The sequence below is a fragment of the Ctenocephalides felis genome, unplaced genomic scaffold, assembly GCF_003426905.1.
Source record: "Ctenocephalides felis isolate EL2017-DRISC unplaced genomic scaffold, ASM342690v1 CF-g0.4_SCAFFOLD_03573, whole genome shotgun sequence".
NCBI lineage: Eukaryota > Metazoa > Arthropoda > Insecta > Siphonaptera > Pulicidae > Ctenocephalides > Ctenocephalides felis.
This window is the reverse complement of record NW_020539727.1, coordinates 15,207,449-15,223,628: the sequence shown is the minus strand read 5'-3', so window position 1 is coordinate 15,223,628 and position 16,180 is coordinate 15,207,449. Positions and strand designations below refer to the sequence as shown.

General features: G+C 26.7%; 1 protein-coding gene across 1 annotated transcript; it reads right to left on the bottom strand.

The window, feature by feature from the left end:
* Positions 1–4,105: 4,105 nt before the first annotated feature.
* On the bottom strand, positions 4,106–15,900 carry LOC113389236. The gene is made up of 11 exons (XM_026626295.1): positions 15,447–15,900; positions 15,237–15,382; positions 13,355–13,445; positions 12,989–13,114; positions 12,801–12,917; positions 12,584–12,719; positions 10,648–10,868; positions 10,491–10,586; positions 10,262–10,427; positions 6,613–6,955; positions 4,106–4,282 (listed from the first exon to the last, which is right to left on the bottom strand). Exons 1-11 carry the CDS (start codon positions 15,531–15,533, stop codon positions 4,147–4,149), a joined length of 1,665 nt encoding a protein of 554 aa, XP_026482080.1. The 5' UTR covers positions 15,534–15,900; the 3' UTR covers positions 4,106–4,146.
* Between the last annotated feature and the right edge of the window lie 280 nt (positions 15,901–16,180).

Below are 16,180 nucleotides of genomic sequence, written 5' to 3'. Positions count from 1 at the left end.
GTTTTGTGATAAAATTTTACTTTAATAGCCCTGTAAAGTAAATTTTTAACACTTTTGTAAAATCAATTAAATCGATAATAAATGCATTGAAAAAATGAATATTTACATATTTTATGGAATCTAAAAACAGAAAAAATCTAAATATTTCTGAATTTCAATTTAGTTTATTTCATTATGATTAATTAATTTTTAATTTATTTAATATAATTAGTATTCAAAAACTGACCTTTTTTGGATCTTCTTGCCCTCTCGGTTTTTCCATAAGGACTAACAGTCCATACAGATCTTTTTGCTGCACTTTTCATTACTGAATATTTTAAAATCATGCAACAATATTTAACCTTCAGCAAAAGCCAGTTATCTGAAATCAGATTAATTAATTAATTATAAAACATCTAAATATAGTTTACTTAAATAAATAACTATTAAAGCCTTGTTCGCGTGTTTAACACGATAAGTTCATATATTTAACTTCAACTTGTAATTGTTCAGAAATGTATTTTGCATCCTAGAATAAAATAATGCGAAAAATATTTTTTTTGAAAAAGGGGACCATGTTTTCGCCAAAATGACATTTTATGTTCTCTACACGTTTCAAGTCATTCTGAATCGATTGACACCAAAAATAAAATGAGTATGTGTAAACGTACTTCAATATTTTTTCCACAGAATTAAAAGTTTAATTTTGTGTGACGATCGGCTAAGCTATTTCTTTAAAATTAATAAAAAAGTGCATAATTTGTCATCCACATTTTAGTCAAAATTATAAGCAATCTGAAAATATTTTAAATTGCATAAAAATGCTTTTAATTATATGAGAATACAGTATACTGCCAGATAATAAAGCAAATCTTCAAAAAATGTTGAAAATTGTCTAAAAATGCAGTCTAAAAATGCTATAAAAATGTAAAATGGCTAAAAAGTTAGCAAATTGACTGAAAATGCAGTAGATATCTGAGATGCACCATAATGTTACACATTTTCCAAAAATGCACTCAAAAGTATATTTTTTACAAAATGCATCTAGTTTGACTAATTGTAAAAAAAATATAATAATCAGTAAAATTAATAACATATTTAATTTTACCTCAATAATCTTAGTGTTGCATTTAATTTTATTTAATTTTTTTTAAATCTATTTTTAAATTGAAAATGAATTTTTAATAAAAAGCATTTTCTGCATGTGCGTGCTAAAAATCATAAAAACTAGAAGTCGATAATTTTGTAATTGTTCTACAATTTATATATTATTCACAAACTCTATGAGTTTATTTTTTATTGAGTATTCAGATTTCAAAACATAGATATTTTAAAAAACAGCTGTAAAAATGATTTTTGTCTCTGGCGATTCAGAATGACTTGAAACGTCCAGAAAACATAAAATTCGCAAAACAAATTTTCTGGCACAAACATAAAAATTTTTACTTCGAAAAGTTAAAAATTATACTTACGAATTTAACAACTTTGAAAAAACATTTTTTACTTTGTTTAAAAAAAATCTAACTTTCTATTTCCAAGTACAATGTTATACTACTTCTTCCCCAAAAATTATCCTTAATTACTGGAAATTCTGAAGAAACTAAAGTGCTTTTTCTAATTATAATTAGATTATGATTGGACAAGATATTTTAAGTAAACAGATAAGTAAAATTACACCTTTGGAAAAACATTTTACTAATTACTAACTGACAAGTTTGTTTTTCTTTAATTACATCTAATGGGAAAATAAATATTACTCCAGGTGCATTAGGTGGGCGACTAAATTTATTTATTTTTGAATGATTTATTAATTATTAACTTACTAAGGAGAAGTTTATGTTTTTGCCAGAAAATGCTATTTGGTAATTTTATTTAAGTTAGTCAGAATCGTTTGAGACCAAATTAAGAAACAAATGTGTGTAAATATTTAAAAGCCATTCGTTTCAGTTTTGTGCAAATACCTATAAATTTTCAATTAAAAATTTTATCGAAATATCTAAATCTCAATTTCCATTGATTAAGTCAATTTTCACATATTTGGGGAAGTTCATGCAACTCGCCTTAGAGCAAAATGCCACTTTCACATAGTTCCAAATTCGGTGTCAAACGATTCAAAATTCAGAATAACTTAAAATGTCGAGCACATAGGAAACTTTTTGCTGGAAAAATTAATAAAATTAATAAAATTTTGAAACAAAAATTTGGAACAAAATGCAACCAGACACTTTTTTTTAAATCTGCAAATTTTAGTTTTTTAAAAAATATTTTCATTGATTTTTAACCATAGGGCAGTTAGAGTAATGAGCCGAAAATCGAAATTGCAAATTTTTGCATTTCTCGACGTTTTGAAGGTTTCTGAACATTTTGGCATACCTCAGAAAAAATGGATGAGTGCGTATTGTATGTCCGCATTTTTTCGTCCACGTTTTCGGGCGCACGGATCAACCGATTTGAATGGCTTAAAAACATTCAATCACTATTGATAGTTCCTAAAACTGAGATTGATAGGAAGATGTGCTGATTAGTTTTTGGCAAAGGCAGGTCCAGCCGTTACGGAGATACGGAGCAAAGAGTTCAGAAAATAGAAATCGAGTTTTTGAGAGAACGAAGTATCGGATTTGAATGAACTAAAAAACATTCAATTTGTAATAATTGGGAGAAGAGGTGATTAGTTTTTGGCAAAGACAGGTCCCGCCATTTTGAAGATACAGAGCTAAATGTGCAAAAAGTGGCAGTTTTTGAGTGAACTAAGCGTCCTATTTGAATGATCTAAAAAACTTTCTGCTTGTATTGACAAAACAATTGCTTTTGAGGATAAAAAATTATGACATCTTTTTTTATTTTCCATAAAATATTTTGGTTATTTTGAATTAAAAATCCAAAAAATGACTCAGGCTAAGCACAGTCTAAGCGCCACTCTAGTACAAATGTTTACCCAAGTGCGTTTAGACTGTTTATGTACTGGAGTACTTTTTCAATTTTGGGAAAACTATTGAAAAATGTGAAAATGCCGCCAGGCTAAACACAGTATAAGTGAAAATGTCGCACAGAATTATTTGCAAATGCGTTTAGACTGTGAGCACTTTTTCAATTTTGTGTATTTTTATATTTTTTTTTTTAAATTGTGTTCTAAATGAAATGTCTATTGTTAATGTTCTGGAGATAAATTGATTTATGATTTACATTTGATTTGCTCAGATATATCAAGATAGCAAAAATAGTGAAAGTTACAGTATTTGTAATAATATATTTGAAAACGTTTGAAATTTCACGAATATTTCATTACGGTGCGGGAAGTTCCAGCAACTTGTCTTAAGGCACGATGCCATACACCACTAGTTTGGAAATATATTGCAACATATATTTCCAAGTGAAAACAGATGTCACAGAAACTTCTGAAACATGAAAAAGCTCTCAAAAAAATTTAAAAAAATATTCATACTCATATAAACAACTGTGATATATGGATAGATACATAGATAAGGAAAGTTAGTATAAATAAAATAAATAAAATTCTGAAAAATAATAAACCCAGAAATAAATAATATATAAAATATAAAATAATTTATTTCTTCACAAACAAATAGATATATTTACAAGATATAGTACAAGATATATGACAAGACATACACAATATATACAGAATAGTGAAAAACAAGAATAAAATCAAATAAAATACAAACATCTTAAAAGTAGCATAAAAGTCTCTTTAGTACTAACTAATTCATAATAATATGTAAATTGGATTATTAAAAATCACAATTTTAATTAAATTATATGGTTTTCCAATATTTCTCGCTTCGATTTTGACTTGAAAAAAATATTTTTAAGACTAAAAACATTAGTTTTATATATGAAATAAATTAAAATAATTACTTAAAAATTATAGGACATGTACAAAATTTGGAAAGAAAGTCTTATCAACGTGTAGTTCATAAAAACGTGCAAAGTTCACATAATAATATAAATAAAATTATATGCAAATTTATATATTATTATTATTGCTGTTATTATTAATTTCAGCAATCAGTTTATTAAATCGAGAAATATAGGACTTTTTTAAAGCAATGTTCAACACAGCCTTTAATAATACTGATATGGTTCCGTATCCAAATCACAGCTGCTTATATACATATAAATATTTTATATAAATAAAATATTAATATTTTATACTATCGTTCTATATCGGAATCCTTGTATGATGCCAAATTGTTTTTTGGAAGAAACGCTGATTATGTCGTTATTAATACTAGTTTCACGATAACCTATTCCGCCATAATAATCGCCTCTTTTGTGAAATTTTCTGAAATTATAACAAAATTAGTAAGTAGATCTAAATAAAACCTAAGACTACAAAACAAAACTAGTTGGTATTTGTTTTTTGCCTTGAGGCAAGTTACATGAACTTCCCGATGCGTGTAAATAATCGACTTACTCAATAAAAAATAAATTTATTTATGAGTGATTAAAAGTATTCCGAGTGAATTTATTACACATAATTGAACACAAACTGACATGTTAACTCGGAAAAGCAAATTTTCACAAATCAATGATTTTTATAATTGAACCAGTATCCCCAGGACTTTAATGGCTTAGTATGTTTATTAAGACCAAGTACTAAGTGAATCGTCGAATTTTAATTTTAACAAACGTCAAAAAAACTACTCATGTTCTCAAACTTTGATGAATTTTTAAAATTAAACTACTTGTCGTAAGGGCGTAATATTTCAATAAGTTGTATAAGACCATGATATATATCGCCAAAAAAAGTTCCATAGAAATCGACTTAATTTTTTTTTCAACAGTTAATTACAAGAAAACGTCTCGGTAGATTTTCACCTAAAACTAATCAGTATCATTCCCAACTAATATATTTCGAACACTTTTTAATTTGTTTAAATCGATTCGGTAGTATGAGTTTAAATGTGGACGAAAAGCTTAACACTTTTTTTCAAATTACAAAGAAACGGCTCGGCCGATCATCGCACAAAACTTAGAAACGATGGTTACTTATCGAGTTACATCGAATGGTTCTTGAATTTTTAAAATCGATTCAGCAGTTTTTGAGAAAACGTCGATGAGATTTCTAATCTTAACAAACGCCAGAAAAAAATCAGTTTTATGATTTTTTAAAATTAAACAACTTTAGGGGCATCCATTAATCACGTGATCGATTTTTTTTAAGGATTTTTAACAAAAAAAAAATCACTTTTTTGCTATTAACATAGAAACGGCTTGGCTGATCATCGCGCAAAACTGATAAACGATAGTCCTTATCGAGTTAAATCGAATGGCTTTTAAATTTTTGACATCGGTCCAACCGTTTGAGAAAACGTCGACGAAAGGTCAAAAATCGGTTGACTTACACACATAAACAAATACATACTTTTTCCTAATTTGATTTTTTGGAATATTTAAATAACTATGAAGAAATTGAATAGAATTTTACACAAAAGCGAAAAAAATTATCTGTTTCTGCTGTACTAATAAAAAATACAGTCTCTGATACAAAATTTTCGAGATATTTGAAGAAATGTAGAAAAATGTCCCGCATTTTCCTTTGCATTTATCAAAATTTCAATTTCAAAGTCGTTTTATTCAAAACTTTTATATCGGACTGTATATAAGTGTTGGCATGTAAATGTAGTAAATTTTATCTAGTTTCACCCTATTTAACTTAAAATATCTATAAATATTTAATATTTAATATTTATATTTATATATTTATATATTTATATATTTATATATTTATATATTTATATATTTATATATATTTATATATATTTATATATATTTATATATATTTATATATTTATATATTTATATATTTATATATTTATATAAATATCTTCTATATATATAAAAATAAGTCGGGTTTTCCTTCCTGATCAAATTTTTCCTTTTCAAATAAAACAAACAAAAAATTTCTTCATCTTTCTTACGAAACCATCTGGTGGCGAAACGGAGTTCGTCGAGTTTGCTAGTATATTTATATATTTATATTTATATTTATATTTATATTTATATTTATATTTATATTTATATTTATATTTATATTTATATTTATACTTATATTTATTAAATTTAAATCAAAAAGAGTGCTCCTATATAAAATTTGTTACTTATTTGACAAAAACCAAAAAATGTCCCGAATTTTCTATTTATTGCGAAAAAAGAATGAAAAATCAAATTCAAACTCGTTTTATTCAAAACTTTTATATCGGAGTGTATAAAAGTGTTCCCTAGGAAATGTTGTGACTAAACAAATGTCCGGAATTCTATTCTATTTATTGCAAAACAATGAAATATCAAATTCAAAGTCGTTTTAAGCAAAACTATTATATCGGAGTGTATATAACTGTTGGCAAGTAATTGTACATATAATCGAATAATGAAGTTCTTACTGAAAGTCCGCAGTTCTGATTAAAAACATTGATTCATATAAAAAACTATTTCAAGACACCCCTCCTCCCGTCCCGGATTAACTTAACTAAAAATTGCCGTCCCGGTTTTGACTTAAAAAATATGGTCACCTTAGTTATAGTCGACTTATTATATTTCGTTATAGTCGACTTATATATTTCGTTATAGTCGACTTATTATATTACGTATTATATTATATTTCCAACTTACATCAAAACAGTAAACCATTGGCCCTCGTACAGAACCCTGGGGGATTCGTGCAGCGAATACTTGATAGGGTACTCGAAATTACTTCCATAAGGTCTCCGTACTTTCTGGTTACATTCAGCTATCACTTCGCCTGCTTTAGATTCTGAAGATGTTTTGTAAATATGAATTGTGATCCCTTCTTCATATCTGGCACCGATTCTTTTGGTTAGTTTGCATTTCGGTGGCATAATCACACCTTCTATTACGATCGGCACTTTTGAAGAACATTGAAAAGTTTCGGTGGTGAACCCGAAAGATGACTTGCGCTTCCAAAATCGGTTGTGGAAATCAAATGTGAGAACCCCTGAAAAAAATAAAAAATATACATAATATATAATATAATATATGTATATATATATATATATATCTTATATATAAAAATCGAGCTCTTGATAAAATGATCCGCTAAAAATCGAAAAGGCTAAACCGATTTGGCCAGATTTAGTCTTGGAAAACTTCGTGCTAATCAGTAGGTTGTCGGAAAGGTGAGATATTATTTCAAAATCGCGTAGAAACTTTACATTTTTAATTTGAACATTTTTGTAGAAGCGTAATTTGAATAAAACAATGGACGGTGGCTAATACGTCAAATGTCAAACGTTTTTAACAGATGATGTTCAATTACGTTTAATAGGATGTTTTACGTGAATATTATTTAATTATGATTAAATTGTAGTAAGTAGTTGTGTTCGTAGTTTTATTTATGTTCAAAAACGTTAGTAAACGGGCCGCAAGCGTTACTAGGAACTCAAAATATCAACTTTTTTGAAATGTTAATATGAAAATGCATTTTTTGGCGTTGCAACACTCTTGTCTTGCAAATCATATTTTTCTCAAACACGGTGCTCTGAAAGATCTCATTTGTATAATTATACACTCATTGGTATTTATAATACATTTTCTATTATATATTATTTTTTATTTATGTTATTTAAATCCAGAACATAAATTTGGTATCGATCAAAGAGACATTTTGTCGAATAACATTTTCCCAGTTATAATTTCCCAGAATTTATCGAAGAATAGATAGTATTATATGAAGGTCCGGGGTTAAAAAGGTCCCCCAATGATGTGTCAAAAACCAGTAAAGTTAAGCATTGTTAACAACAATATTTGAAAGTAGAGGGAAAAAGATGTATAACCAGCTATAACCTTGATTCTTATGACTTTGCTATCGGAAGATAAACGGTAATCTTTGAAAATCCATAATAAAAGTATTTTCTTCCGTTGGTAGTTTTTTAGCATTAATTAAAAATGTAATTATTTGGTAAAATACCTTTAAAATTAAAATAAGACTTTAAACGAGTTTGCCACGTGGCTATTCCTAGTTACCCCGCGTATAGGTAAAAAGGTCTAGATAACAAATTTTTGAAAGACATAAAAAAGCACATTTCTACAATGATGAAGTAAAAGGCAGTTTCACTGAACGTAGTCAGATAATTGTTCGTTTGAAATGTTTTATTTGTTGTGATATAATTGATTTTTTCTAAATTAAACCTTTTAAAAAACTTCAATTTTCAATATAGTGTGGGAATTGAGACTAATCATTTTATTTAAAGCAGTTCCATATTTAAGTAGAAGTTAAGTTTAGTATATCAGATTAATTGTTCTAATTGTGAACTTTTTTATATCGGAAAAACTAGCCAAAACCTGAGTAAACGCCATAAAAATAACTAAAAAAATACCAAACAATTCAAGACTATGCTCACCGAACATATCAATAATTTAAATCATAATGTAGATTTTTTTAACCCAAAGATAAAAGAAATTTTAAGATAAAAGAAAGTAATCTAAAGTAAATTATTATAGTACATGTGAAAAAAATGTACAATGTTTTTGATATCCTCGGTTTTTATCTTTGCTTGGGGTACGTTTATACTAATCGAAAAAAACTCGAAAATGAAAATTTTTATATATAAATTTACGCTTCAAAGGTTTCTAGACATTTTGGCATACTTTAGAAAAAATTTATGTATGTGTGTGTTTGTGTATGTATCATACATATACATATAGTAGATCGTAATAAAGAGAAATCTATTAAGAAGACTCTATAAAAGTTTCAAATAAATCGGTTTAGTAGAATTTTAGAAATCGTGGGTATCGTCAAGAAAAACACGCTCAGATATACCTTCAAAAATAATTTAAATTTTGAAAATGCATCTTGGACAAACATATTCTTGAATGAATAAAATTTGAAAAATATTCAATAAAAAATTATTTTTTTTATTTATTTATTTTAACGCGTCGCGTTATTTTTGGTACATGATATAAAATTGCATAAAATACGAATAAAATTATAATTTTATGATAACTAAATTACCTCTAAAACATTGTAAAACAAATAAAACAGGTAAAATAATAGGAGGGGGGAGCGGTTTGAAAAAAAATGGCACCAACTAAAAAAATACTAAGCAATTCAAGACCATGCTCACCGAACATATCAATAATTTAAATCGTAATATAATTTTTTTCAAACCGAAAATTTTACATTTTGAATAGAACTTAATTAAAAGAAAGAAGTAGATAGTAAATTATTATTAATTATTAGTTCATCATTTCAATTATATATTATCTGAAAAAAAAAACGTACAATTTTTTTGATAATCTCGATTTTTAACTTTGCTTAGGGTAAGTTTATAGTAATCAAAAAAAAATCGAATATGAGGATTCTTATATATATTTAAATTTCGAAAGTTTCTGAATACTTTGGCATCCTTTAGAAAAAATGGAAGTATGTGTGTGTGTGTGTATGTATGTATCATACATATACATATACATATCATAGATCACACTAAAGAGAAATCTTCTATTAAGAAAACTCTATAAAATTTTAAATAAATAACTAATAATAAAAAAAAACAATAATAACTTAAATAATTTCAGCTGCTTTTTGGCAATAATAATGTAGATATTTCATTTTTCTTATTCATAATTATGAATTTATTATACATATTCCAATATTGTCTAGGCACATAAGTAAATTGAAATTTTTGGCAGATGACAGTTTTCATTTGTTTTAATACTTGATTATTGATTGTTTTTTTTATTTATTCATTAGCCTTTTTGTTCATTTATTTATTATTTATCTATTAATTCAATTAATTATTTTATTTATTTAGTATATTTTATTTCTTTTTTTATTTATGTATTAGCTTTCTGGTTTATTTATTAATTTATTTATTAACATTCATGCTCATTTATTTATTTAAATAATTTATTTATTTATTTACTTCATTTGTTTATTTAATTTTTTCATCCATGTTTATTAAATTACTTATTCATTTATTTGCACATTTATTCATGCATTTATTTATTCAATCATTTATACATGCTTGAAGTTTCACAGAGAAAAGAAACAAAAGTGAATTATTGTGCTCAAACAGATATAACTCCGAAAATCAATTAAATTTTGAAAATTCCTCGTGTACACATATTTTTGAGCAGTTAAACTTTAAAAATATTCAATATAAAATCAAATTTTTAAAAAATTTGAGACCAAAGTATCTCAATAATTCACTTAACGTCGCTTCAATTTGCGCCGCGTTATTTTTGCCGACATAAAATTGCATAAAATATAGAGAAAATTTTAATTTTATGATAAAGTTATTACCTGTAGTACATTCTAAAGATCTTGCTTCAATAATTTGCGAAGTGGAGTTCAAACAAATATCTGTAAGATAATTCTTATTCCTCGATATTAAACCATCTATTAACCTAGATCCCCAACCACTTTCTGATTTTGTGAGCATGTTAATTACAAGAAAAATTATTGAAACCTGTAAAAAAATGTAAATATAAATTGTTGCATCAATAAGAATTGCAGATAAAATTATTATTACCTCATACTTGTTTAAAATTTGTTTCGGTACAACATGTGTTCCAAAATCTACCGGACTCATGGTACAAAATCTAATACGTTTCAATACTCCACTGTTCTAAAAATTAAAATAATTACAGTGCTTACACAAAATTAGATTAAGGTATCATATTAATTACTTTTAAAATTTCTCGTATCTTGTTTCCATAATTCGGATCGATTTTTTTTTCTTCTGGAGACCAGTCCATCATTGTTGACTCGGCTACAGATTCTTTTTTAAAGTTTCTGTAACCGGTAAAGTTTTGAATTGGTTTTGAATTATTTGCAGAAAGATTATGGAAAGTTGTGGTCGAATGGATACCGGAATCAGGATCAGGTGTATCAGATGTATCCATTTGAACTGAAAATTAAATTGATAAAAAATTAATAATACACCAGAAAAAACTACACTACACTATTAAAAACACTTTTATATGGAAAATTCGTGCTAAACGAAAATAACTATAAAAAGGTCAGTTTTTGATGCATAACAAATATATTGGACGAAAAATAAATATTACTGTATTTAATATCAAACATGTTTAATAAATTATAAGAAAATTATTTTTTTTCAATAATAAAACAAATATAAAAAGCTACATGTAATAATGCACTTTCTTTATAGATAAAAATTAAAATTGAGAGAAATAAAAAGTAGAAGGTTAGTTCAGTTTAGTATATCAGATTAATTGCTCTAATTGTGAACATATTTATATCGAAGCAACTAGCCAAAACCTGAGTAAACGCTTTCATTAACATAAAAATAACTAAAAAAAATACCAAACAATTCAAGACTATGCTCACCGAACATATCAATAACTTAAATTATAATACAGATTTTTTCTTCTCTAGTTTATTTATTTTCATCTTTTGCCATTGTGAAACTGTAAATTTTTTTAAAATTAAAGATTTTGTAAAAATCTGCTCATATTGAATAAATTTACGCTATCAATTATATATAAGCACTAATTAAAAACAAAGTTTAAAAACAATGATGCTCTGTTTTTGAGAACACTGACTTTATTTTATTATAAATACATTTTTTAACTTCCCGAAAATGAAGTTTAAGTTTTCATCAGATAATCTGATTTGCTAATTGTATGTTTTCTCGACATTTCAAGCTATTCTGAATCGAATGAGACCGATTTTGGAAAAAGTCGGCCAAACTAGGTTTTTTGTCGGGGTATGCGTTACTCATAATACCGACTAAAATCTTCGCTTATGTCTTGCGTTTCGTCCACACGAAAACCGCAGTATGACATTATTTCATGGGGGGAGGCTCTAGAATTCTATTCCCAACTTCTGGCAATAACAGTTTTCTCATAATTGTAAATTGTATAAGTGTTTTAAGACAAATTTCTGAATCTTACCGCACCAAAAATTAAAATTTTAAAAAAGCTTTAAAAGTTTTTGAAAAATTTTGAAAAAAATTAGATTGTTTGGAACACAGACAATATTTTTCTATAAATATATTTTGGAACTTCCCGAAAATTAGAAATTCTGATTTGATAATTTTACGTTTTCCCGACGTTTCAAGTCATTCTGAATCGAATAAATCCAACTTTGAAAAAATTATGTGTGTATATGTTTATACATACCAAACTAGGTCTTTTGTCTGGGTATGTCATTTCTTCGCTTATATCTTGCGTTTTTGCCCCAAGAAAACTGCCTTTAAGCATTATTTCATGGGGGGAGGCTCTAGAATTCCCTAGTATCTGTGTGTATGTAAGTACGTATGTATATACGTGTATGTAAGCCGATTCTTTATTGAATTACATCAAATGTCTTTTAAATTTTTTAAGTCGAAACGATCAAGAATCGGCTCACATACATACACACACATAATTTTTCTTTAAATTCGGTCTCATTCGATTCAGAACGGCTTGAAACGTCGAGAAAACATATAATTGGCAAATCGGATTTTTTAGCGAAAACATAAACGTCTCCTTCGAAAAGATAAATAACGCAACATTTTTTGAACTATTAATTGCATGATTTCCAAATAATACTTTTTTATTTTTATAATACGTTAAAATATGGATGAGAAATTTAAATGTATTATCCATAATATTTTACCTTGTTCACTACTACATTTCGCTTCCATTGTAGAACAAAATACATTGCTATCACGTAAGCTCGAATCATCTTCATCCATATGGCACTCAGAATCATATAAAATATTTTCAGCCCACCTTACGACTGCGTTGAAAATCTAAAATTATAAAATAAATATATATACATATATATATATATATATATATATATATATATATATAATTAAAGTTTGCATCACCTCAATCACTGTATCAATTTTCAAAACTTCTAGTTGCAATATTGTGTTAAGAGCATCTGATGTTAAATATATAAAGCCCTCATGGGCAAAAAAATCCTTCACATGTTCTTGAAAAAACTGAAAACAAAATCAGATAATATATATATATATATATATATATATATATATATATATATTACAATATATACCTTTATACACTTATTTTTCAGCTCCTCAATATCATACATACAGGCCAAATTAAATACTTCAAAAGTTTCATGACATATTTGCTCAGGAATTAATTTTACTGCACATATATTAACAATATCTTCTGCCTAAAATCACAAAACAGTTATTTCGGATAATACATAAAAAAATAATACTAATTCATTGTTTTTATTAAACGTTTTATATACCAAGTAGTTTTTATTTAGAGTTGTTTATTTGCAACTATGTAAGAGTTTTGTGTATTTCAACAATTCTAAATGTTTCATGTATCATTTTTGGTTTTTAATTTGCACACTAAATTTGGATATTAAATTGTGTAAATAAATAAATACATAAAATTGAATTACCATATATCGGTGAGCAATTGTAATCAAGCGTACTATTTCTAGTGTAGTAAGGCAAGAAAAATCTATTGATTGTCCTCTTGAATAAATAGCCCTGAAATAATAAAATAAATAAATTGCAAATAATTAGAAATATATGTAATAATACACAAATATTTGAATTCAATATATTTAGGTTTTATTCCAGTGTATTTTATATATATATATATATATATATATATATATATGAATAAAAAAGCCAATGCGTCGAATGTAAAGAATTTATTTTATTTTTTTCCATTGTATAAATTCATTTTTTTAAAACTTTTTCTTTATATTCTAAATTTCTTTTAGCTGAATGATGAGACACATCTAGTCTCGAAACGTATAAAAAATAAAATAAATTCTTTACATTCGACGGATTGGCAGTTTAATTAATTTCAGTATGTTTCAACGTCGAACAAAAAATCCTCAAGATATATATATATATACATATATATATATATATATATATATATATATATATGTATATATATATAAATATATATATATATATATACATACTTGATGACCCGACAGACGTAGGGCTCATAAGTAAATTGAAATAAGATGACAGTTTTCATTTGTTTTCAATGCCAAACAATGCCTCAAATGTTTTCAATGCATGATAAGCGGTTGTTTGTAAATTTTTCCATTTATTTCTACAATCTAACTATATTTCCAAAATTCAAAAAATCCTGAAAAATTCCCTTAACAAACCCCAGAAAGATTTATCGAAATCCATTAATCGTTTAGAACAAAAAAATGTTTATCTTTTATTTTATAGTTGGATATAACATGATCTAATATGTATTGATGGTTTTAAGTCTCTCTTTTAGCTTTTTATCTATCTATTATGTATTGTTTATTGTTTTGTATTCAGATGATTGGAATTTTGATATCTTTTAATAATAACTGGTACTTGTATATAGATAGATTACGTTGTTTATTATTTTGCTGTAGATAATAACCAGCAATTAGATTTGTTTTATGTGATATATATTTCTTGTCCTTGGGTGAAATATAAACAGATGAAGAAAAATCTAACTTGACTCAGATAAATTACGAAAAAGAAAGAGAATGAAAAATTCATTATTGGAAAACAATTGCTGTAATGTAAAAGTTTCACAGAGAATTCTTGATTAAAAATTATCTGTTCTTTATTAACTGATAACTTTACTAGCTAACTAATTTGGTGTTTATAGATATTGTTCTTTACGTTTGTCACAACAGTCTCTCACGGGTGTGTACAGTTTTTGTTGTAAAATTTTATTTTATTTATCCCATGACTAATCCATCGTATTTAAGGATAGTATTTCAATATTTACACCTAGACAAATGTTCAAACTTAGCATTTAAGTTACTTTTCGTCCAGCTAACTAGTAAATTGACACTGAAAAGTGACACTGTACCCAGTCGAGGTTCGACCTAACCAACCTTATCTTACACATCAAGATCAGAAATAAATACTATTTAGTAATATTAATAAATACTATCTTGTACTATTCTATGTGGGTTTGATAGAAGTTATCTCCAACTTACTCCAAAAACTTGTAAAACAGCACAAACTCATCTTCGTGAATGTGAACCTCAACAGGATTTGATTTTATGACTAATCCATCATATTTAAGGACGGTATTTCAATATTTACACCTAGACAAATGTTCAAACTTAGTATTTAAGTCACTTTTTGTTCAGGTAACTGATAAATTGACCCTGAAAAGTGACACTGTACCCAGTCGAGGTTCGACCTAACCAACCTTACCTTACACCAAAGTTTACACATCGAGATCACAAATAAATAGATACTATTGTATAAATAACTATACTATTAAATTTGTGTTTAAAGTAGTTATCTCCAACTTACTCTAAAAACTTGTAAAACAGCACAAACTCATCTTCGTGAATGTGAACCTCAACTTGGTAACTCGAACATCCAAAAATCATTCTTTCAAAGACAGGACTGCCTCCAGCTAATACAATTTTGTGTACATTGATATTCCTCACGACTTTCTAAAACATTAAATCAATATCAAGACTAAATTATCATTATATATTATTTAGTATATACACAAACCTCATTGTTTTCTGTTACAGCTACAACTGTCAAGACTTGATCAGAAAATTGTCCTGTCCCCAACATATCTAAATGACTTTTGAACATTTTGGTAAAATATTTATCACATGGACTAAAACTTATATAGTGGATTAATCTTTGCACAAGTTTTGCATAAGAATTAAAACTATAACCTAGACAAACACATGGCTGGGGTTTCAACAGACGACTGAATCGTTTTCAATAAAATCGAACACAATTTTGCATAGATGTCATCATATACTTATCGGCACATGTATAAAAATGATAAAACCAACTAAAATTTACATATAAGACTCCTCCATCCTTGGCGCTAAAAATCACTTTAACCTACCAACATATAAAATTTTAGGATTAACACATTAACACTAGGTGTAAGTGGAATTTTGCCTTAAACCAAGTTGCATGATATGTATAAATAATGTATAAAAATAAATAAAATTATGATTTAGCTATGTAGATATAAGAAGTTTAACTGACATTTTGAAAAAGTTGAGGAATTCAACTCGTACCCCTTCGTGATCCTTCGGCTATGCACGAAGGAACGGACCAGTTGTATGACCTAAGGACGCACTTGACCGTTAGAATTTTGAATTCAAATTTATAAACGAACCATTTTTTGTAGGCCTATAATATTTTCAATAATTAATAACGAGGAAATGGCCTGACCATATTTTTACCAAAAATCCATATTTGCGCAATTTCAAATTGATTTT

Coding starts and splice junctions, on each gene's coding strand:
- LOC113389236 (XM_026626295.1), bottom strand. CDS start 15,533: ATGTTCAAAAGTCATTTAGATATGTTGGGGACAGGACAATTTTCTGAT. Junction 12,720..12,800: donor AAATTGATACAGTGATTGAG/GTGATGCAAACT, acceptor TTATAATTTTAG/ATTTTCAACGCAGTCGTAAG. Junction 6,956..10,261: donor ATCTTTAGAATGTACTACAG/GTAATAACTTTA, acceptor TATTTTTTTCAG/GGGTTCTCACATTTGATTTC.